This window comes from Bos javanicus, chromosome 26, assembly GCF_032452875.1.
Source record: "Bos javanicus breed banteng chromosome 26, ARS-OSU_banteng_1.0, whole genome shotgun sequence".
In the NCBI taxonomy this organism is placed as follows: Eukaryota; Metazoa; Chordata; class Mammalia; order Artiodactyla; family Bovidae; genus Bos; species Bos javanicus.
In genome coordinates, this window is record NC_083893.1 from 50,833,531 (window position 1) to 50,855,480 (window position 21,950).

Consider the following 21,950-nt stretch of genomic DNA (forward strand, 5'->3'; position numbering starts at 1 on the left):
AGGCCCTGCGCACGGCCCTCCCTCCCACTGCAGCCCTTCCCATCGGAAAGTTGGCGAACGCAAGGCAGGGGACGTGAGTGGGCTTCAGCGGCACACGCAGCGGGCATGGAGGCCCCTCTCCAGCACAGGGGGCGCGCCCGGCTTGCGGGGGTGCGGCCGACGTGCGGGGGCTCGGCCTGCAGGCCCGGGGCCCTTCCCTGCGGTCGCAGCCGGTTTGAATTCCAGTAAAGGATACACTGTACTCGCTTGTGACGGGCAGCTGCCGGCACGTGCAGAGAATGCCGATGGCTGAGGATGGCACCCCCACGGCCAGAGCTCGGACCCCAAGTCTGAAGATGCAGGCCTGAGCCTCCACAAACAGGGGCTGTCCAAGCTTCTTGTTGGTTCCCTTCCCGTTGGATCTGAAATGTCCAAAGAGCGATGCCTTTTGCTGAAGGTCAGCATCATCTCGAGGGCTCAGAGGCAGGGAGCAGGCTGCACCTGCCTCTCCAGCGTCCGGCGGTGTGCGCCCTGGGGCCCCCAGCTGGGGCCCCAGCTCTGAACCAGGCACCTGTTGCCCCATGGGTGCACCCCAACACAGCCAGGGCCTCAGTCTGGCCGTGTTTGTAGCTCCGCCTCCTCGAGTTCAGATCCTTATTCGCAATCTGGGTCCCCTTGTCGGCAGACAAAGGCTGGACTGAGCTGCCTGGGGGTGGGCCCTACAGCTGCTGGTCTAGGTGCCCCAGCGTCAGGCCTGTCTTCACCTCCGTCTCTGACCCTCTCTGACCTGTCAAGCGCCTTCCTCGCCGCAAGTCCATCCACATCCTGCCCCCAGCTCCCACCCACGCCACGTGGGCGTCTACGACAGGAGGAAAGAGCTGAGGCACCTTTGTCCAGAGAGCTTGGACCTAGTGGCTCACTGGTTCCAGTCCTAAGAAGTCACATTCACACTTGGGAGCGTTTCTGAAAGGAGCTGCCGCACCCAAGCCCATGCCTGCGGGTCTGGCGCGAGCAGGTTCCCGCACGTGTCTGGGAGCCCGTGGGGCAGCTGCTCGAGGGCCCTGGGGGCAGTGAGGAGGAAAGCCGACTGGCCGGTGGCTCTGGCCCCGTGTCCAGGCTGCCCCCTCCATCCACCTGCTCGGCCCCGGCCCCGACAGTCGGCTGCCCCGACTCCGGGCCCTGAGTGAGGCCATGGCCACGTCTGAACATTGCTGAGCCCTGAGCATCTTCGGGCAGGCCTGCTGGAGCCGGTGACGCCTCTGAGCAAGCTTCCTGTGCACCCTCGGGGCTGACACCCTGGGGGCAGGGGTCTGCACCCAACAGCCCGGCCTCCTCGGGCCAAGCCGGGCCCCATCGACCACCCTCAGGGCCCTGACCCTCATCCCGAGGCTCACAGTGTCCAACTGCACCGCTGCTGCTGCGATGGCCCTGTCCACACTCCCCTTCGAGCAGCCCCACGATTCTCACCGAAACCACAGAGAACGAGGTCTCCCAGGGAACACAGTGACAGGTCTGGAAGGGGAGTGAAAGCTGTCCTGGCCGGGTGCTCTGTCCTTCCTACGTGCCGCATCCGGCAGTCCCGCAGGCGTGGCTCGCCGGCCACACCTGTCGCCAGGGACTGGCTAGACGGCAGGACTAGAACGTGTGCTTCCCACAGCCCTGTGGCCTCGAGCGTGGCCCGGAGGGTGAGCTCACTGACCCTGGGGCCTGAGCACCTTGGGGACCTGCTCAGCGGTGGCACCTGGCCTGGCCTGGCCCAAGGAAAGCCCAGTGGAGCCCCGCTAGCTCTGAGCAGGGTTGACCTTTGCTGGGTCCCGCGGGGCCGGGACAGGGTGAGAGGCCCCCCAAGGCCAGACCCTGCGTGGGGGCCCCGGTCCACACAGGAGCACCCACATTCCCCTGAGAAGGATGGAAGTAAAACCCCAGAAAGACCAGCAGGGCAGGGGCCAAGAAGCCGGAGCCGAGGGGCAACGGGAGGTAGGGGGCCCGCAGGGCATCCAGGGGCTCCACCCGGGCCGGGGGGACCCGGCCAGACCTGAGGGGTTCGGGCCCTGGCTCAGCTGACCCGCCCACCACGCCTGCAGCTCCCCGGAGTGCCAGCGGGTCCCTCCCACCTGCCACGTCGCCTTCGGGCCAGTATTTCACCTTGCGACAGCCTAGGCACCTGCCTGCGTCTCTCAGAGCGTGTCCCCCCGCTGCTTCCTCTTGGTGGGGACCGTTTCACGCACGTGACCCTTGGTCCAGAAGGAACCCCGTGGTAGTTCTCAGTGTATTTTCTTCAGAGTTCCTCGTCGTGCACCTAACCCGCATACCCTCAAAAGCTGACGCCGCACACCCCTCAGCATCCCCCCATCAGGATGGCATGTGCCCCGAACGGGCAGACTCCTGCCCTTATGCGCCTGCCCTCCCGGACTCCTCGGGGAGGAGGGACAGGTCGGCAGACGAGGGGCCCCAGGGCCCACGGGAGTGTCTGGGTCGGGACGACCCCGGGCAGAAGGGCCTGTCCTGTCTGCCTCCAGCTGCCCACGGGCCCAGCCTGGACGTCTGAGCGCACAGGATGGACGCCCAGAGACAATCCGACCCACAGCCTGGAGAGGCCACTTTGCCTCATGTAATCAGACAGGCGACGCCTGACCTGACGGCTTCCTCCTGTGTTTTTGTCTTTCTCCACATCCTGATGTGTGTGATCGCAGAACGTAACAGAGAGGACACATCCAAGAAAATAACAATAAGACATAAATGAAAGGGAAATGCAAGCCAGACTGCAGGCACAGCTGCCCCGGGATCACTGCTCAGAGCCTGCGGGTGCCACGGGGCAGCGGAGACCAGGTGCTCAGGACAAGACACACCCCGCGTGGCCTCGATACAGCCGCCAAGGCCTGTACACACCCCGCCGTGGCCTCAACACACCCCGCCGTGGCCTGTACACACCCCACCGTGGCCTCAACACACCCCGCCGTGGCCTCGACACATCCCCGTGACCTCAACACACACCTGCCGTGGCCTCTACACACCCCACTGAGGCTTCTACACACCCTGCCGTGGCCTCGACACACCCCACCAAGGCCTCTACACACCCCACCGAGGCCTGTACACACCCCACCATGGCCTCGACACACCCCCGTGGCCTCAACACACCCCACCGTGGCCTCTACACACCCTGCCGAGGCCTGTACACACCCCACTGTGGCCTCAACACACCCCACCAAGGCCTGTACATACCCCGCCGTGGCCTCTACACACCCCCATGGCCTCTACACACCCCGCCATGGCCTCTACACACCCCACCGAGGCCTGTACACACCCCACCATGGCCTCGACACACCCCGCCGTGGCCTCTACACACCCCGCCGTGGCCTCTACACACTCTGCTGTGACCTTTATACACCCCACCGTGGCCTCTACACATACCACTGTGGTCTCGACTGGCCGTCCTGTGGGTGAAGACGTGAGCGGGATCATTAGCCCTGGCCCTGGAGCTGGGGTAGGCCCGCGGCTCTCAGCAGTTGGTGGGCTGCCTCGTCCGCGAGAAGGCCAGGGTTGCTTCACCTCCCTTCCTCCCTGGGTTCTCTGGATGCCCCTCGGCCCAGAGGCCCACACTCCATCTGCGGTCACTGGTCCCAGCACACGGCTGGCCCCACAGCCTCCACGGGCCTTACCCATCGGGTACCATCTGACCAGATACTGGACTGTCGTACGGGTTTTGCTGGTGGAATGCTTGCAGAGTGGATTCTTCCGCGAGGCACTTGCACACGTGTGAACTTTGAAATATAAGATGCGTCGCCATTTGCATTACCTAGTTTGAATTTTAAATGTCACCTCTAAAAATGTAGAAAGCGCTGTTGACAAGTCTGATTTGGAGAAGGAAACGGAAACAGGAGGCTGAATGGAATCCAATCCCTGTCTCTCCCGAAGCATATAGTGTGGGTGCCGCTGCTGGCGGTCAAAGACCCCACACCACCACACGAAGCCTCAAAACTGGGCCCACAGATGGAAAGGAGGGGGTGCGAAGGTGGGTGACCCCACGCGCTCCAAGGCCGCGTGGGCGTCGTGCCCAGGAAACACCTTTGTGTCCAGAACCGACGCTCCCAGCTGGGTTCCTGCTGCAGGAGACGCACTCCCGGCTCTTCCTACGCGCAGCAGAAAGGGGTCTCCCCGTGTGGACAGAACCTGGCAGCTTGCGCGCGCTGGAGGGGAGCTCTCCACCACATGTCCAGGCCCTGCACAGGATCCCCCATCACAGCCCAACTAGGCCAGCGTTCCACAGACGCAGTCATCAGGCCGCCCCGCGGACGCTGCTCCTGGAAGCACGCGCTTGCTCTGCTCAACCGCCCCCGGCCCCGCGTCCCTGCCTCCCCAGACAAGAGTTGGAGGTCTGACCTCAGTCTTGAGGGGTAGTGACGGTGCCCGGAGAAGGTGGGGAATGGACTTGTGAGCCCCCCGGGGAGGCTGGCCCCACCTGGGCCCTTCAGCTCCGGGCAAGACGTGAGGGTGTGGGTCCCGACTGGGTCTCTGGGAGAACGGGCCAGGCCGGACCTGCGGCGACTCTCACGTGCGGATGTGAAACCAGAAACAGAGGCCCCAGCGTGCCTCCGTGGTGAGTCAGGCGGCCTCAGCCCGTGAGGACGTCACCGGAGGGGCAAACTGTCGTCTCCCGTGAGAGGAACCTCATGCACAGGCCCGGGATGCCCCCAGAGCCCCGTCAGACCTGAGTCCAGACCATCACAGCCGAGGACTCCGGGAAGAAAAGGCCCTTTGGTATCAGGACTCGACCAAGAAGACCTGTCTCTTCTCGACGTTCGCGGTGAGCTGTGTCTGGCAGGAGGCCAGTGCCCGTGGAGCCTGGCAGGCGCAGAGACGCCGCAGGACTCTGGGCACCAGGCCCCTTCCCGCCCTCGCCCGGCGGAGACACTCAGAGTTCGGGATGCACGGGGCCCCGGGGGTGGGCTGTGGGAGCCCAACACCCTGAAAGTGAGACCCCAGCGCTGCCATCTGCCCCGCCGCCCCCTCGTGAGACATCCGCTCTCCACCGGGAGCCCGTCCTGCCCTTGTCGGGGGGCCCCGTCGCCAGGGTACAGACCTCTAGGCGCAGGACAGGCCCAACGGCCTCCATCCTGCAGAAGCGGCTCCTCGGGGTGCGACACGAATCCTGCCAGGGTCTAACCACAGTCCCTCGGGGCACCACCTTCCTGGTGCTGGAGTGGGGTCCCCGGAACACACAGCCAGCTCCCCCGTCATCCTGAGGCCCATGTCCCCTGCCTGACTCTCCCCCGAGCCCGGCCCACATCCTGCTGAGACCATGCACGTCCGACAGGGGCCTTCGGGACTGGGGCTGGTGGCCAGCGCGCGTCCAGCCTGGCGTCTGCAAGCAGCATGGTGCTTCCTTGGCCGCCCCTCACTCTGGGGCGGGCACTGTTCCTGCCTCACTTCCTTGGCCGCCCCTCACTCTGGGCGGGCACTGTTCCTGCCTCACTTCCTTGGCCGCCCCTCACTCTGGGGCGGGCACTGTTCCTGCCTCACTCGTCCACTGGGCCCCTGGGCAGCCAGACGCGGAGGTCCCCTTGGTGTCCAGGTCACGCAGCGCCTGTTCCCAGGGGACCGAATTCCATCCACTGTTGCCACGGCGACAGACACCTTCTCACCCAAGTCTGCATCAGAGCAAAGTCAGGGAGCAGGGGCCAGGCTGGGCCTGGAGTGGCGTCTATGAGCCCGCCCTTGGCCGGCCAGGCCTCGTGTCCTCTGGGCTGAGAAACGTCCATCAGGAGACAAGCAGCCTGAGCCCGAGGACAGCAGTTTCCTGTCTCCCGCTGTGGACAGGCCCAGGCCTTCTCGGGGTGCCCCTCCGTCCCCACCACTGCAGCCTAGAGGCGCCATCAGCTGCCTCCACTGCTGCTCGGCCGGGGGCAGGCGCCTCAGCATGGACTCTCTGTGGTCTGGGGAGCAGGGCGGAGCCCAACCCTGAGCACCAGCCCTGCAGGCACAGCCAGGGCAACTCAGGCGGTCTCACGGGGCCACTGGGCCGCACTCCACAGGCCCAGCCTGGCCCCCAGCGTGCCCTCCAGAGCCCAGCGCATCCCCTGGGGCTGCGCCAGCAGAGCAGCGGGTTCAGAGCATGGAGCACAGATCCCGCCCTTGACCTGGGTAGTGGGCACCAGAGCGCCCGCTCCACAGGCAGAGGCTATCCCCGGGCGGCTATGGCAAAGCCCCAAGAGCAGGAGGCTCAAACCACAGCCCAGGAGGCTGGTGTCCTGGGGCCGCTCCCTGCCATGTAGACGCCCCCCACATGCTGCTGCAGCCTATCCTGCTGTCCTCCTTCTCACAAAGGCTCTGGCCCCTTCGGGTCAGGGCTGCCCCGGGACCGTGTCTGACCTGAGCCAGGCCCCTGAAGCCCAGAGCCCCTGGACTGTGGGGACGCCGCCTGCAGCAGGGCTCTCGTGTGACGCGCAGTGGAGGCAGGATGCCGCAGGGGTCTGGGGCGGCTTCACACCCGGCAGGACCACCGAGACTGGGCAGACTCTCCTGGGAGACCTTTCCCGGCAGCGCATCACTGGGTGTGCGGCCCACAGAGGGACCTGGGGGCAACCGGACAGGAGCCTCCCGGGGCAGTGCCGTCACACAGGCACCTCTGATGGCAGTGGGCTCCGGGTGACCCACGCCCCCGGGATGGAGGGAGGCTGGCAGGCCGACCCCCAGCCCAGCAGGGCGCTGCCCCTGGGGAGGCGGCCATCAGAGCCCACAGGGACACCCGCGGCTGGGCCGAGTGCTGGGCACCTCTGCCCTGAGCGCTCCCTGGGTTGGGGGCCCTGCCCCTGCCCCAGGCTTTCCCAGCAAGTCTCCTGGTGCAGGAATGGCCTCCTGGAGCTTGCGGGGCGGACGCTGGTCCTGGGAGAGCCCGGCCACGCTGGTCATGTGGTGCGCTCCGTGTCCTTTCCAGGATCTGAGGACTGTCCTCTCCCTGCCCCCGTCCCCAGGGGAGCTCCTGCACCCCGTGGTGTACGCCTGCACGGCCGTCATGCTGCTGTGTCTGCTGGCCTCCGCCGCCACCTACATCGTCCACCAGAGGTGAGCCCCCTCCCCGTGCTCGTGTAGAAAGGAGTCCCTGGCAGGTGCCTCACAGGCCCGGGTGGCCCTGGCGGCCGCGGGTGGCTGAGTGCTCGGGGACAGACATCCCAGGCCCTCAAGTTCTCATCCCGTCGGTAACACGCGCTCTTCCTCCAAGGGCCCCGACAGCCCACGCCCCAAAGAGGTCAGAGTAGCCGCACAACCCTCAGAGCAGCCCTGCCCTGGGCCGGCCGGCCACAGGGGAGTCCAGTGGGTTCTCTACGTCCCTCAAAGATGACCCGGGAAAAGCGAGGAGGGGTCCTGGCCACCATCAGGGTCCAGACCATGGGCAGAGCCTAGACCATGGTCATAACTGTGGTCAGGGGAGCAGCTTGGGCACATAGCGGGCCAGGGCCACAGGTAGAGGCCTGAGTGTGACTGAGGCCGCAGAGAAGCTGTGGTCGCAGTCCCAGCTGCAGGCACAGACTGAGAAGCCTGGTGTGAGCACTGCCGGGCTGGCCCTGGGCGTGAACTCCACCCCAAGCAGCGTCCTCTGCGGCAGGCACGGCTGTGGGGTCCTCAGTCAGCCACAGCCTTCTCCCAAGGTACAGACTCGATCAGATGCGAAGAGCCCCGCCTGGGGAATGAGGAAGCCAGACCGGCTTCCCCCCCGACCTTCCCCCGTGACCTTGGACAAGTCGTGAGGTCCCAGGGCCTGTAGGTTCTCGTTTGTCTGACAACCGGAGACGTCCAGGCCCAGCATCCCAGGGTGACTTTACACCAAGCACCCGAGGCCACAAGCTAGAGTGGACGGCAAGTCCGTCCATCCACCCCCAGCCTGGTCTCCCTGGTGTGCTGTTCCCAGCCTGTCCCCGTCCACCCGAGGCCTCTAGCCCAGTCCCGGCAGGACGGAGCACGGCCTGTGTGGCTGAGGCCGCCCCACACCCCACACCCTGCCTCGCGCCCCGGCCAGGGAGACGGCTGCTAACCTTGGTCTCGCCCCACAGCGCCATCCGGATCAGCCGCCCGGGCCGGCACACCCTCCTGAACTTCTGTCTCCACGCGGCCCTGACCTTCTCTGCCTTCGCGGGCGGCATCAACCGCACCAGGTTCCCGACCCTGTGCCAGGCGGTGAGTGCTGTCTTCATTTGCTGCCAGGTCTGAAGTGTTTATCGACTCTCCGGCCAAGGGGGATATTTGTGATGATCGTCCCGAGTGTGAAATAACACACGAGCATTTGTGCAGGGCTTTCTCGTGACAGGGACTCTTTAGCACCCAGTACATCTGTATCACAGTTTCTCCCCTGTGTGAGTCTGACCGATCTGCTCAGCGCCTGATCACGTTATTTAGTTTATTTTCCAACTGGACCAGTTTTCTCCAAGCCCCTGGTGACATGTTAACGAGACAATTTCCAACAAACTGGCTGATCACAGAAGCAGGGACTCGACCTGCCTCTCCTGCAAATGGGTGGGCAGGAGCTCAGGAGCTGGGCCTGCTCCCTCGGCCCAGGTAAGAGTCCCGGCCTCACCAGGGAGACAGTGCCCTCACCGTTGGGTCACCAGGGGTTGGGGGTGCCCGCCCCACGTGGCACCCAGTGCTCTCACACGGACTGGAAGGTCTGGCCCTCTTGGGTGAGCAGGGGCCTTTGGGAGAAGAAGTCTTGGGGGGTCTTCTTCCCACCCCCAGCCCTGCCTGGCCTTTCTTAGAAGGAGGGGAAAGGGGTTTCCTTGGTGATCCAGTGGGTGAGACTCCAAAGCTTCCACTGCAGAGGTTGTGCATTTGATCCCTGGTTGGGAAATGATCCCACAAACCTCGCAGCAAAGCCAAAAAAGAAAGGGGGGCGTATGAAGTACCCCCTGGTCCTGACAGAGCCAGAGAGGCCCCTCCGTCAGCCACGAGTCAAGGACAAAGGCCCAGGGTCCATGCAGCTGGACATTGAGGGCCCTCTGCTCTCTCCCCCCAGCCTCTCAGCAGCCCATCTACATGTGGCCCCGGCTCAGCCTGGCGGACAGTCCCCTCCTGGCGGGCAGACACCTCCAGGGCACAGTCCCCTCCTGGCGGGCAGACACCTCCAGGGCACAGTCCCCTCCTGGCGGGCAGACACCTCCAGGGCACAGTCCCCTCCTGGCGGGCAGACACCTCCGCGCAGTCCCCTCGGGGCAGCCCCTCCTGGCGGGCAGACACCTCCAGGGCACAGTCCCCTCCTGGCGGGCAGACACCTCCAGGGCACAGTCCCCTCCTGGCGGGCAGACACCTCCAGGGCACAGTCCCCTCTAGGTGGACATTCACCTCCAAGTGGACAGTCCCCTCTAGGTGGACAGCCCCTCCCAGTGGGCAGACACCTCCAGGGGGACAGTCCCCTCCTGGCTGGCAGACCCTCTAGGTGGACAGTACCCGCGGGGGGAACAGTCCCCTCCTGGCGGGCAGACACCTCCAGCACTCATAAGGGGCCAGGTGGGGGCTTCCCCGTGGACCACAGGCATCTCACCAAGGACTCATTTGGTGGGTGTCCATCTGCCGGGACCACATGGAGAAAGTGTCCTGGCCAGCACCCACCACCTCACAGGCTCCCCTTGTGGCCCTCGTTGTGTGAATTCAACAAACGTGTGTTGACAGCCATGGGGGCTGCTTCAGCCCAATTCCCTGGCTCCCATGTGTGCCCGCTGACCTCAGCTCTTCTGTCCACAAGAACTGACCTGTCCTTCTGCACCAATGGCAGCTGCTGGCAACTCCTGGGCGTCAGAGGGCAAGAGTCTGCTCCCACTGGGCAGGGGTGCCTCGGGGGAACTGGCTGTGAGCTCCTGCCCCCACACGCTCCCCCTGCAAACAAGGTGCCAGGCCTGTGCGGCAGGATGTTAAGGGCTCGGTTTCCAGTGCCCCCAGGCTCCTGAGCACAGAAGAGAAGTCAGCTTTCCACAAACCTGTATGGATGCCAACCGTCCCACCGGGAGGCCGACTCTGGCAGAAAAGTCACCAGCACATCCCTGCACCACACGCGGGGCAGACACGCTCCTGGAGGTCTCTCAATAGCGCAGAAACACCCCCGGGGGAGCCCCGGGAAATCCAATTTGCCATCCGCCTCTGAACACCTGCTGAGACGCAGAGCCGTCTGGAAGCAGTAAAATGGACTGTTACCTTTATGTCCACACTTGCACTGCTGCCCGTGTGTGGGGACCCTGGCTGGGGAGCCCTGGGACCTGAGGCCACCGCCCCTCAGCACCTCCGGTCATCACGACCCCTACAGCCCCGGGAGCCCGGCCAGGAGCCCCCAACTCGGGAACTGTCCCCAAGCCTCCTGCCCAGACAGAGGCTCAGGGGCCAGGCATCCCTGTGGCAGCCAAGGCCAGGCCAGGCCAGCAGGCTGGACCCCTGAGTGTGTCATGGGCGGGGGCAGACAAGCCTGGAGGGCCTCAGAAGTCCTGCTGGTCACCTCGTGGTGACAACTTCCCCTCAGCTCTGAGTCCACACTTCCAGAAGGAGCTGCGGCTTCACTCGCTCACTTGAAGACAAGCATTGGCCCAGGTGTGAGGCAGAGAGGACAAGATTCCAGCAGAGGGCCCGTGGCACACAGGCCAGGCTCACCGGGAGGAACAGTCAGGAGAGAGAGCAGGTGCGGGGCCAGGAGGCCGTGACCGTGGACCTCACACTCGCCGGAGGAGAGGGACCCCAGGGCACAGCTCAGAGCCAGGTCGGTTGGAAGGTGTGAAGCTCACTGTCCAGTGTCAAGCTGACCGGCCCTGGTGCCCAGACATTCGGTCATACATCCTTCTAGGGCGTCTGTGAGGGTGCTTCTGCGAGATACGAATGTTCAAGCGGCGGCCCAAGGAGAGCAGATTGTCCTCCCAGCGTCTGCCCTGTCCATCCCCGAGAGCCTGCACCGGACGGACAGACGTCTGGTCTGCTCAGGGAGAGCCCTGAGTGTCCTGGGCGGGCACCTCCCGCCTCTGGACCCGCTCAGACTGAACCCGCACAGCTGGCCGTCCTGCCGGCTGCAGACTCCGGGCGCCCCGCCGCCCCTGTCACAGGGGACGATTCGTCAGCTCCAGTGCGGTTTTGCCCTGGCCGGCAGCCAGACTGGCCCACTGTGCCCAACCCCTGCACCCCACCACCTGGGCTTAACAGCGGTGCCCACAGCCAGCAGCGCCCCCACACCTGCGGGCGTCGCAGGGAAACACGCCCTAGGGCCGTGATGGGTGCTCGGGTCCAGAGCTGGCGGCTGGAGAGGAGAGGTGGTCGTTATGGTACCAGAGCCGGGCGCGCTGCGCGGAGGCTGCGATACCACGCACACCAGCGGCTCCACGCCCCGCGGAAGCCTGGCACGTCACGGAAGCGTGACGGCCCTGCAGCGACCTCTGCACGTGTCCACCTGAGGCTGGCGTCGGGGAGGTCCTGCTTCCCATCACCCACAGGCTGGCACGGTCCCGGCGCTCGGGGAAGACGGGCGGGGGCGGGGCCAGGGCCGGCCCAGGCCCCACCCGGAGGACGCGTCTGCGGTCCACCCCTTCTCTCGGCCAGGCCGAGGGGGTCACAGGCTCCAGGCTCCCAGGCACGAGGCCCAGACCGGGCAGAGAGAAGGCCTGGACGCTCCCCTCCGCGCGGGCAGCGACTGAAACACAGCCCAGCGTTCTCACAACAGTCCCACCCGTCCTTACGGGGCTTTCTCACAAGTTGAAGCTGAACTCTGCATGTGATAAACCCTTACAATGGTGCGATGTTACCTTTGTTTAGGGAATCTCGGTACTCCTTAAACACTGGCGTCCTTACAATCACAGCCATATTTTACCTGTCATCGCAAAACGTCAGGTCATTACTTCAAAGGTAGCCTCATTCTACAGAATTGGATGGCGATGATGGGGTGTGGAATGAACGCCCAATTAGCTAAAGCGGAGCCGCCACGGGCGTCGGGGCTGTTTCCATAGTAACGAGAGACTCGGACAGGCAAGGAGTGAACTTCAGCTTCTGATCCCGGAGGCACAGCATCCTGGAGACCCCCGCGCCTCCGCCCCTCCCTTCTGGCAGGCTCCGCGGGAGCTGAGCCAAGCTGACCACATGGCCCCCTAGCAAACGGAGTCTCCCGGCTAAGAGGGAGGGGGGCGGGGGTCCGGAGGGGGGGCGGGGCCAGGAGGAGGGGGCGTGCCCACAGCTCCCTGCAGGAGGCCGAGCTGGCTCAGGGTCCCGGCCACCCACGCATCTTCCCTGAGCTCTGAGTCCCTGTGAAGGGTGGTGTCTGCCCCAGGACCCCAGGGCCCCTGCCAGGCCCACTTCCTGTCGCTGTTGAGCTGTTTCCTGAGGATGTGGGAGGGGGTAGCAGGACGAGGTGCGGGGCTCAGACTCGGGGAAGGGGCTCTGGGGGGATGGGGAGGGGCGCTGGGGAGACGTGGAGGGGCGCTGGGGGCCGAGGAGGGGCTCAGACTCGGGACAGGGGTTCTGGGGGGACGGGGAAGGGGCGCTGGGGAGACGTGGAGGGGCGCTGGGGGCCGAGGAGGGGCTCAGACACGGGGCAGGGGTTCTGGCAGGGGAGACGGGAGGGGCTCAGACTCGGGGAAGGAGCGCTGGGGGAGAGGGGGAAGGTCGGTCGGGGCTCAGACTCAGGGCGGGGGCGCTGGCGGGCGGGCAGGCTCTCACTGGCTCCTCCCCCAGGTGGGCATCGTGCTGCACTACTCCACACTCTCCACTCTGCTGTGGATCGGGGTGACCGCCAGGAACATCTACAAGCAGGTGACCAAGAAGGCCCCTCTGTGCCCAGGGGCAGGCCAGCCACCGTACCCCAAGCAGCCCCTGCTCAGGTACCCAGCGCATCTGACCCCCAGCCCTGGGCTTCCTGGGGGTTCTCGGCAAGCTGGCCATGGGGAAGCCTGGGCCCAGGGGTGATCGAAGGCCCAGGTGGCCAGGGCTGGGGGGCCGGGGTGGGGTGGGGCTGGGACAGGGTCAATGCCCAGGTGTGGGGTTTGTGCCCTCTGGTGCCACTGAGTCAGTGCGCGGAGGCCCCCGGTGCCCGCCGTGGGTGGGCAGGCGTGGACACGGCTCTGTGCTGGGCCAGGGTCCTGGTCTCGGCTTTGGTTTATTTACGGGTCTCGGTGAGTAGAGAGGGAACCTGACCTCAAGGTGACCGTGCAGCCTGGAAGTGGATTTGAATGGGGCTCCTTCTCCAGCTGGTCGTTCCCGTTTCCTCCTCAGACTGCGAGGGTTCGGGGTGGACGTGGTAGGACCAGGCCTGGGTCCAGTGGGACCCCCAGACATCCTTCCAGCATGCTGCCTGGGATGCCCCAGGGGACCCCAGAATGCGGCTGGGATGCCCTGGAAGCATCCGTCTGGGCTGCAGCAGGAGTGCCCCTCAGGAGATGCCATGGCATGGTCTCGGCTCTTTAAGGCAAGGACGGGCCCGCCCGTCCCTAGGCAGCTGTCCACAGCAATCCCTGTTTTGCTGTCCTATGCCCTCCAATTTCCCAAACCAAGACTGAATCCAAATCGGCTGTTAGCACGAGCCAGGCCCAGATCAGCCTGTGTGGCCGGAGCCTGGGTGCCCGCTGCCCAGCGCCATCAGTGGCCCGTCTCCAGGCCATTGCCTGAGCTCAGAGAGCCTTGGAAGCCCTGCTGACCGCTGTGAGGTGCTCAGCCACCAGAGGCTGGCTGAGCTCCTGAGCGGGATGGTGCTGGGTGTCTGGGGCCCTGGCCTGGGATCCCGGGCACAGCCGCACCCAAGTGGTCCCGTAAGGGGCAGCGGCTCCTGGGGTCGTGGCCTGGACGGGGCAGGGGCGGGGGGTGCTTAGGCCCCCCCACCCGGAGTGGGCTCCGCACCTGAGGGGCCACTGGCCTATCCTCATGAGCGCCCGCCCCACAGGCGTCCAGTGAGGCAGATAAAAACGCTGTTGTTTAAGTGAGTATCGTGGCCCAGCCCCACCCCCGTTCCCGACACTGTCTGGTTTTCACGTGGAGCAGACACGTTGCCACGTGGCAGCCAGGGCTGGTGGCTTCTGCTGCAGCTTGGGCCAGGGAGGCGAGATTTCTTCATCTTATCTCCTGCCAGGGAGGCCCCCGGGTTTAAAAATCACTCTCAAAATGTGTTTCCGTTTCCGGAGCTGAAACTGATTGCAGAGCTGCCTGGTGGCTGCCTGGTGGTGGAGCAAGCTGTGGTTTTACGCGGTGGCTTCTGAATGCCTGTAACCAGGCTGGCCCTGTGGGTCTGTGTCCTGGGGGCAGGGGCCCAGCCCAGCTGCATGGTCACACCCACAGCTCACTCCCCCCAGTGCCTCCTGGGGACCACTGCCGCCCACCCGCCTGCGTCTGCTGCCCCTGGGACAAGAAGCCTGGTGCTAAAGGCCGCCCACCCAGTGCAGTGGCCCCGAGGGTCCCTCGGTCACCGGCACACACCCCCACGGGTGTGGCTGTCAGAGAGGGGGCGTCTGCTTCAGACTTGCCTGCCCCCCTGCCCAGCTGCTCTCTCTGGCCCAGCCTGGCCTGGGCTGGCAGCAGGTGTGAGAGGCCTGGACCTTCTCCAGAGAACAGAGGCTGATGACGGGGACCTCAGGGACCAGGAGGAACTGTCAGGGGCTAGAGACGTTCCCTCCAGGGCCGCTGGGGCTTGAACTCTGCCCTGGAGCCTCCACCCTCTTCTCCTCCACCCAGAAGCATCCTTGTCAGGGGGCTTTCTCGCCGGGCCGCCGGGCGCATCGCTTCACTGCATCCTGAGCCCCCAGGACGAGAAAGTCACCTGTGCTTCACCAATTGCAGCAAGGATTTAGCTCCTGGGACCTCCCGGGAGGAGTGTGCTGCGAGGCCCCTTGCGGACAGAGCACGCCACATCCTGCTGGGCCTCAGGGAAGGCCCCATGGCTGGGCAGAGCCCCGAGTCCTCCCAACTCAGTTCTGCGGCTTTCTGATGAGAACTAAAAACATTTGTGAAATCCCACACTAACATTATGCTTCCCTGGTGGCTCAGACGGTAAAGCATCTGCCTGCAGTGCGGGAGACCTGGGTTCGATTCCTAGGTTAGGAAGATCCCCTGGAGAAGGAAATGGCTACCCACTTCAGTATTCTGGCCTGGAAAATTCCGTGGACAGAGGAGCCTGGGGGGCTACAGTCCATGGGATTGCAAAGAGTCAGACACGACTGAGCAACTTCACTGGTTCACACTAACATTAAAATAGTTTTCTCTATTTTTGCATGAACGGCCATTGGACTTTGGGTAGAGATTGCACTGAATCTGGAGAGCACGTTAAGAAGCGTTAGCATTTTAACATTATTCAGTTCAGTTTAGTTGCTCAGTTGTGTCCAACTCTTTGTGACCCCACGGACTGCAGCACGCCAGGCCTCCCTGTCCATCACCAGCTCCCAGAGTTTACTCAAATTCATGGCCATCGAGTCACTGATGCCATCCAACCATCTCATCCTCTGTCATCCCCTTCCCCTCCCGCCTTCAATCTTTCCCAGCATCAGGGTCTTTTCCAATGAGTCAGTTCTTCGCATCAGGTAGACAAAGGATTAGAGCTTCAGCTTCAGCATCAATCCTTCCAATGAATATTCAGAACTGATTTTCTTTAGGATGGACTGGTTGGATCTCCTCGCAGTCCAAGGGACTCTCAAGAGTCTTCTTCAACACCACAGTTCAAAAGCATCAATTCTTTGGCACTCAGCTTTCTTTATAGTCTAACTCTCACATCCATAGATGACTACTGGAAAAACCATAGCCTTGACTAGATGGACCTTTGTTGGCAAAGTACTGTTTCTGCTTTTGAATGTGCTGTGTAGGTTTGTCATAGATTTTCTTCCAAGGAGCAAGCATCTTTGAATTTCATGGCTGCAATCACCATCTGCAGTGATTTTGGAGCCCCCCAAAATAAAGTCTGTCACTGTTTCCATTGTTTCCCCATCTATTTGCCATGAAGTGATGGGACCAGATGCCATGATCTTAGTTTTCTGAATGTTGAGCTTTAAGTCAGATTTTTTCACTCTCCTCTTTCACTTTCATCAACAGGCTCTTTAGTTCTTCTTCACTTTCTGCCCTTAAGGTGGTATCATCTGCGTATCTGAGGTTATTGATATTTCTTCCAGCAATCTTAATTCCAGATTGTGCTTCATCCAACCCAACATTTCGCATGATGAACTCTGCATATAAGTTAAATAAGCAGGTGACAATATGCAGTTTTGAGATAGTCCTTTCCCTATTTGGAACCAGTCTGTTGTTCCATGTCCAGTTCTAACTGTTGCTTCTTGACCTGCATACAGATTTCTCGGGAGGCAGGTCAGGTGTTCTGGTATTCCCATCTCTGGAAGAATTTTCCACAGTTTGTTGTGATCTACACAGTCAAAGGCTTTGGCATAGTCAATAAAGCAGAAGTGGATTTTTTCTGGAATTCTTTAGCTTTTTCTGTGACCCAGCGGATTTTAACGTTACTGACGGTCTTCAGTCCATGAACACAGGGTGTCGCTGCGCTCACGACGGCCTTTCATTCCTCCTGGGAGAGTTTACAGTTTTCAGTGCACACATCTTGTGCTTCGTGGTTAAATTATTTCCTTAGTATTTTTATGCTGCTGTAAACGGGATTGTTTCTTTAATCTTGTATTCAGGCTGTTCATTGCTTATGTAAGTGCACTGGTCGCTCAGTCGTGTCCAACTCTCTGCGACCCCATGGACTGCAATCCACCAGGCTCCTCTGTCCATGGGATTCTCCAGGCAAGAACACTGGAGTGGGTTGCCATGCCCTCCTCCAGGGGATCTTCCTGACCAGGGATTGAACCTGGGTCTCCTGCACTGCAGACAGATTGTTTTACCATCTGAGCCCCCAGGGAAACCCCCTTGTGTACAGAAACACAGCTGACCTTGTTTGCTGGCGTGTGTCCTGCGAGGCGGCTCACGTTGCTTGCTAGCCCCAGGGACTCTCAGCGGGCCCTTTGGGGTCACACGCACGGTTTCCTCTCCACGTTGGGAGTTTTACTGCTTCGCGTTCAGTCTGGATGTTCTTCTTTCTCTTCTTGCCCCAATGCCCTGGCGAGGACTTGCAGGACTGCATTAGCCCTTCTCTTTTTCTCTTAGTCTGGCCAACAGTTGGCCAATTGTGTTAAGCTTTTTAAAGGACTAACTTTGATTTCATTGACTTTCTCTGTTTTTTTTCTTCTTTGAAATCAGGGACTTTATTGAGCACATACTCTGACAGGCTCTCTGCCCAGGGGCTGGTGTGGGCTTTACAGTTATTTGGCAGTTTGTTTAGAACAGAAAGTATGTCTGACATAAAGTAAGTTTAATAAGATCTCATAGTTTACAAAGTGCTTTCACACACTTCAGAGGGAAGATGACTTTCTGTTTTACAAAAAAAGGACACTGGGGCACAAAGAGATTTCAGGGCTGTCCCACTGCATCGTCAGCAACTAACTAATGATCGCCTTGTTGCATTTATCTCTGCCGTAGTCTCTATTAGTCCCTTCCTTCTGCTGATCTGAATTCAGTCCGCTCTTTTTTCCCCCGGTTCTTTACAGAATCAAGTCAGATTCCCAATTTGAGACCTGTCTGTTCTGACTGTAGAGCCCATGGCGTGACTTTCCCCCGGGCGCTGCTGTTGCTGACCCAGAGGTCTGTGTGCTGAGGGCTTGCTTCATTCATCGCGAGGCCTTTTCTTCCACCCACTATCATTTATGATCGTGCTGTTTCCCCCAGATCATCAGGCTTTCGGCAGGAGGCGGTGGAGGGAGGGTATGTCTGCTCTAGAGCCGTGCTGAGAACCGGAGAGACGGGGAAGCTCCGCCTGAGTGGAGGGCCGCGTGGCTGAGGGTGAGACCCTGATCCCAGGGGTGGGAATGAGCCACTTCATCCCTCCCATGTTTAGAAAGCTCCGAGGGCAAGGCCGGGGCTCAGCAAGGGTCCGGGCCGGGGCAGGCGGCCCCACAGGCTCTGCTGTGGGCGCAGGACCGAGTCAGCATCTGCTTTCTCTGTGGGGGACAGGGCAGCAGGGTGGGTGGGCATGGCCTCAGGGGGCCTCCAGGAAGCATCTCAATTCGGGCCCCAGGCCTCCCAGGGGTCACCAGGCAGAGTCGAGGCCTTCGTGGGTCCCAGACGGCTATGAACTGAGTCTGAGTTGGGCTCCTGGCCCGTCAGTCCCAGCCCAGGGCTTTCTTTTGGGGCATCACTACCTGTGATGAAGAGGTGCCGCCCCTCAGCCTTGGGGGTCGGGCCTTCCCTCTGCTCCTGCAGGAGGGGCTCCCTGCTCTCCCACCCAGGGGACATTGTCAGCAGCCTCCGCAGCTCATCCAAGGGAGGCTTCGCCGCGTCCTCCCGCGGGACCTGGGGGGCTGCCCTGCCCGTGTCCTCAGACCTGGGCTCACAGCTCCTTCTCATTAACGTGGAAACCACGATCGAGAGGTGACGGCAAGTCAGTAAATACTGTTTAATTGGGCCTGGAGTGCACAACGTCCACGCTGATCTGAGCTGCTGTTGGCGGAAAGCAGGCTGACTCTGTGTTCTGACGTGAGGCCCAGAGGCTGAGCCGTCATCTCGGGCCCCCCGGGGCCCCCATCCCAGGACTCAGCACAGAGGCGGTGGTTGTGTGGCTGTGGACCCGAGCTGAGCCGTCATCACGGGACCCCCAGGCCACCCCACCGTCCCACTGCTCAGCATAGAGGCGGTGGCTGTGTGGCTGTGGACCCGAGGCTCAGCTGTTGTCACAGGCCCCCCGGGGCCCCCCCACCCCAGTGCTCAGCACAGAGATGATGGCTGTGGACCCGAGGCTCAGCCATCATCACGGGACCCCCGGGTCCCGCCCCCATCCCAGTGCTCAGCGCGGAGGTGGTGGCTGGCTCTGCAGGAGGACCTCCGGAGGCCGCAGGGGGAGGAGACCCTCAGGCTGAGTCTGGGACAGTCTGTGCAGGCTCACAAGGAGGGGAGGGGGTCCCAGGAGTGCGGATGCCGCCGGGTGAGTGGTCGGCACAGCCCGGGAGGAAATGCAGGCGCACTCACAAGGGGGCCATGCGGGTCGCACGTGGGGGGCCTGGCGGGGCAGGGGCGCGCTCGAGGGCATCGCACAGGGACCTTTGGGAACTAGATCTGAGAGCAGCCGAGCAGCGGGAACCAGCTGCAGACGAGGCGGGACCGGCCTCCTGGGCCTCGAGGCCCATCTCCGGCTGTGTTCTCACACAGCGCCAGGGCGAGGAGGCTCTCCGCAGTCTCCGGAAAAGCGCTTCCGGAGGGCTCCACCCTACAACCAAGACCGCCTCCCGAGACCGCCATCTCGGCGGGGGGAGCGTTCAGCAGGGGATCCCGGGCCCAAGGCCTCCACCGAAACCTCAGCATCAAACAGCTTCTGGCTGGGGCCGCTGGCGTTCTGGACTGATTCAGCTGTGTGCAGCCACGTCCTGACTCTGCAGCCTGCCCTGCCTCCCGATACAGCGCCCCCAAGTAGTTTCCTGTCTCAAGGTCTGAAAAGCCCACTTGGTGGTGCCCACAGCCTGGTTCGTCCATGGTCCGCAGGCAGTCGGCCCAGGCTCTGGATGGCCCTGCCCAGGGGAGGGAGGGGTCCCCAGGGCTCCCTCTGCCCGGGACCCCTTCTCAGGGCAGAGGCTGAAGCTGGCTGGGAGCTTGGGACATGCTCGACCCAGCGCTGGGCCAGGTGGAGCCACACGGCCCCATGTGCGGCCTTGGGAGCAGAGGACTCTAGGCTCAGAGCCGAGCAGGACCCTGTGAGGCCGCACCTCGGACCCCGGCCCGGCTCACAGGCCTGGCCCAGGAACACAGGGGCTCTTGTTAGCTAAACGCGAGCGGACAGCCTTGCGTGCTGGGACCTACCCCCAAGAATCAGGACACGCCGGGCTGCTGGGTTTCCGTGCCTCCTGGTCTCCATAGGAGACCACTCCGGTGTTCACACTCCGGTGTTCACACTGCAGTGTTCACACTCCGGTGTTCTTGCCTGGGAAGTCCCACGGACAGAGGAGCCTGGCGGACTGCGCTCCCAAGAGTCAGTCGGACACAACTGAGCGACTAAGTCAGCACCACGTTCTGAACAGGAGCCTGTCCTGGAGCACCTTCACGGTGTGGTCGGGGCTCGGGCAGGCGTCCTCCACGCCCCACACGGCCCCAGGCCTTCGTCCACCAGCTCTTCTCCAGGCGTCAAGTTCCTGAGGGTTTCACCCTCCTCTGCCCACTGCCGGTCAATGCGAGCTGGACGTGAGGATCTGCATCTCAGAGGCAACGTCGGTGGCTCTCAAAGCCGCACCCTCGGGCGATGTACATGGGTGGCTCTTTCACCCGCGCTGAAATCACTGACTTGATCTCTCGGGTTTCAAAGTCCTGACCAACACCAGGAGCGCTAACTGGACCTGGAGGGGGGATGCCCCTCCGACAGACTCTGGGCTGAAGGCCTGCGCCCACGCGCTCATCCTCATCTGGACTCCAGCTGCTGCCGACTGCCCTGGGCTGCTCCAGGTCTCCAGCCCACCCCTCCTCCAAGTGCACCCCCCCTTCCTCGAGGATACGGGGGGCCCAGGAGCAGTGACTCCTCCGTTCACGTCAGCGGATCTCATCCGCAGAGACCCAGGATCCACAAGGGCATGGACCAGCTGGTGTCTGTCAGCTGATGGCAGCTCCTCAGGCCATCCTGGGGGCGGGCCTGCCCGGCCTGGACAGTGGACAGAGCAGCCAGCAGGCCCTCGGGACCTTCCTCACGGCCTGACATGGCTGCTCCTCCCTCGTCCTTGCTGCGGGCATCTTCCCCTGCTGGTCCCTTCCGGTCGCTGAGCCGTGGCAGGAGAATCTGGCCTCTGCAGTCCTCTGTCCTCTCCTGCGGCCCCTCGGACACTCAGGGAAGCGTGGGCCCCATGACCTGGAAAGAGGGCCTGCCCGGCTCAGCTGACGTGAGACAGGCACCGGGGGCGGTTGCTGGGATTTCCAAGTCATGTTTCCCAGGGCCCCTAAACTCAGGACGCAGGGTCGGTAAACAGACACCCCACTTGAACACTGAAGCTGGAGCAGAAGGGGTCCGTGGGTCAGAGTCAGAAAACTCCAGCACTCTGAGGTCACTGTCTGCCGAACAGTCGCTGGAGCCCCTCTGCGAGGCCTCCAGGGCGGCTGGGGCTCGTGGAGCCAGCCGGACACCCACAGGGACTCCCCGGCGGGCACCACGCGTGCCCACACAGGGCCCATGGGCCTCAGCAGGGACAACAACCTTCACCTGGGCCTTGCGCCCACCGACCAGGGCTCCCTGTCCTGGGAGTGGTGTACTCTGACTGCACGTGGGCTCCAGTCAGCAGCCAGGGGAGTGTGCAAAACAGGTCCCAGGCCCTGAAGACAGGACAGAGGACGGGCAAGTGCCTGGGTGGGTGGGCAGGCAGCAGGGTCAGCCGGGGTCAGAGCTGCTGGAACCTTCACCCTCCAGCTCGGAGGTACCCCAGGCTCTGGGGGGAGGGCTGGTCCTTCCTTTTTTAAAAAAAACTTTTTTTTTTTTCTAAGAAATAGAACATTTATACCCCCCAAAAGCCTAAAACATCAGTGCAGCTTTATGAAACAGTCCTGTGCCCTTCAAAGGAAGAAACAGGAGCCTCCTCTGCAGGAAACTCGGCCATGCCCCGCCCCCGTCCTGACTCATGACTTTTATCGCCTTTTTTTATAGTTTTACCACCCAAATTTGTCTGCACTGATTTTGAGCCGTATACACATGGACTCGCTCATTTTATATTTTTACCAGGTTTATTTCACTACCCAGCGTGCTTTCCAGACCCATGTCTGAAACTGTGTCACCATCTGGCCGCGTGATGCGGATGAGTGGCCAGCCTCTGTAGTCACGCTGCTCCTGGTGCGGGGGGGTGTCTGTGACCCCACCATCCCCCCAGATTTTGCTCATCTTTCCTGGGAGCGGGGGCTCTGGGGTCCCATCTGCACTCCCCGCTGAGCACCCAGCCTCCTCCCGTCCCCCTCTGGGCCGTCTGTCCGTCCGTCCGTCCTTCCGCTGC

At 62.6% G+C, this 21,950-nt stretch overlaps 1 protein-coding gene across 2 annotated transcripts in view; it reads left to right on the plus strand.

Moving 5' to 3' along the window:
- The window catches only part of ADGRA1 (adhesion G protein-coupled receptor A1), a 37,936-nt gene that overhangs the window by 3,837 nt on the left and 12,149 nt on the right, over positions 1-21,950 (plus strand). The window contains exons 3-5 of one of the 2 annotated variants that reach the window (XM_061403918.1): positions 6,914-7,041; positions 8,028-8,151; positions 12,661-12,806. In XM_061403918.1, the coding sequence (XP_061259902.1) occupies positions 6,914-7,041; positions 8,028-8,151; positions 12,661-12,806 (398 nt within the window). The remainder of the gene's footprint in view (positions 1-6,913; positions 7,042-8,027; positions 8,152-12,660; positions 12,807-21,950) is intronic. The other variant, XM_061403919.1, reaches the window with a different exon arrangement.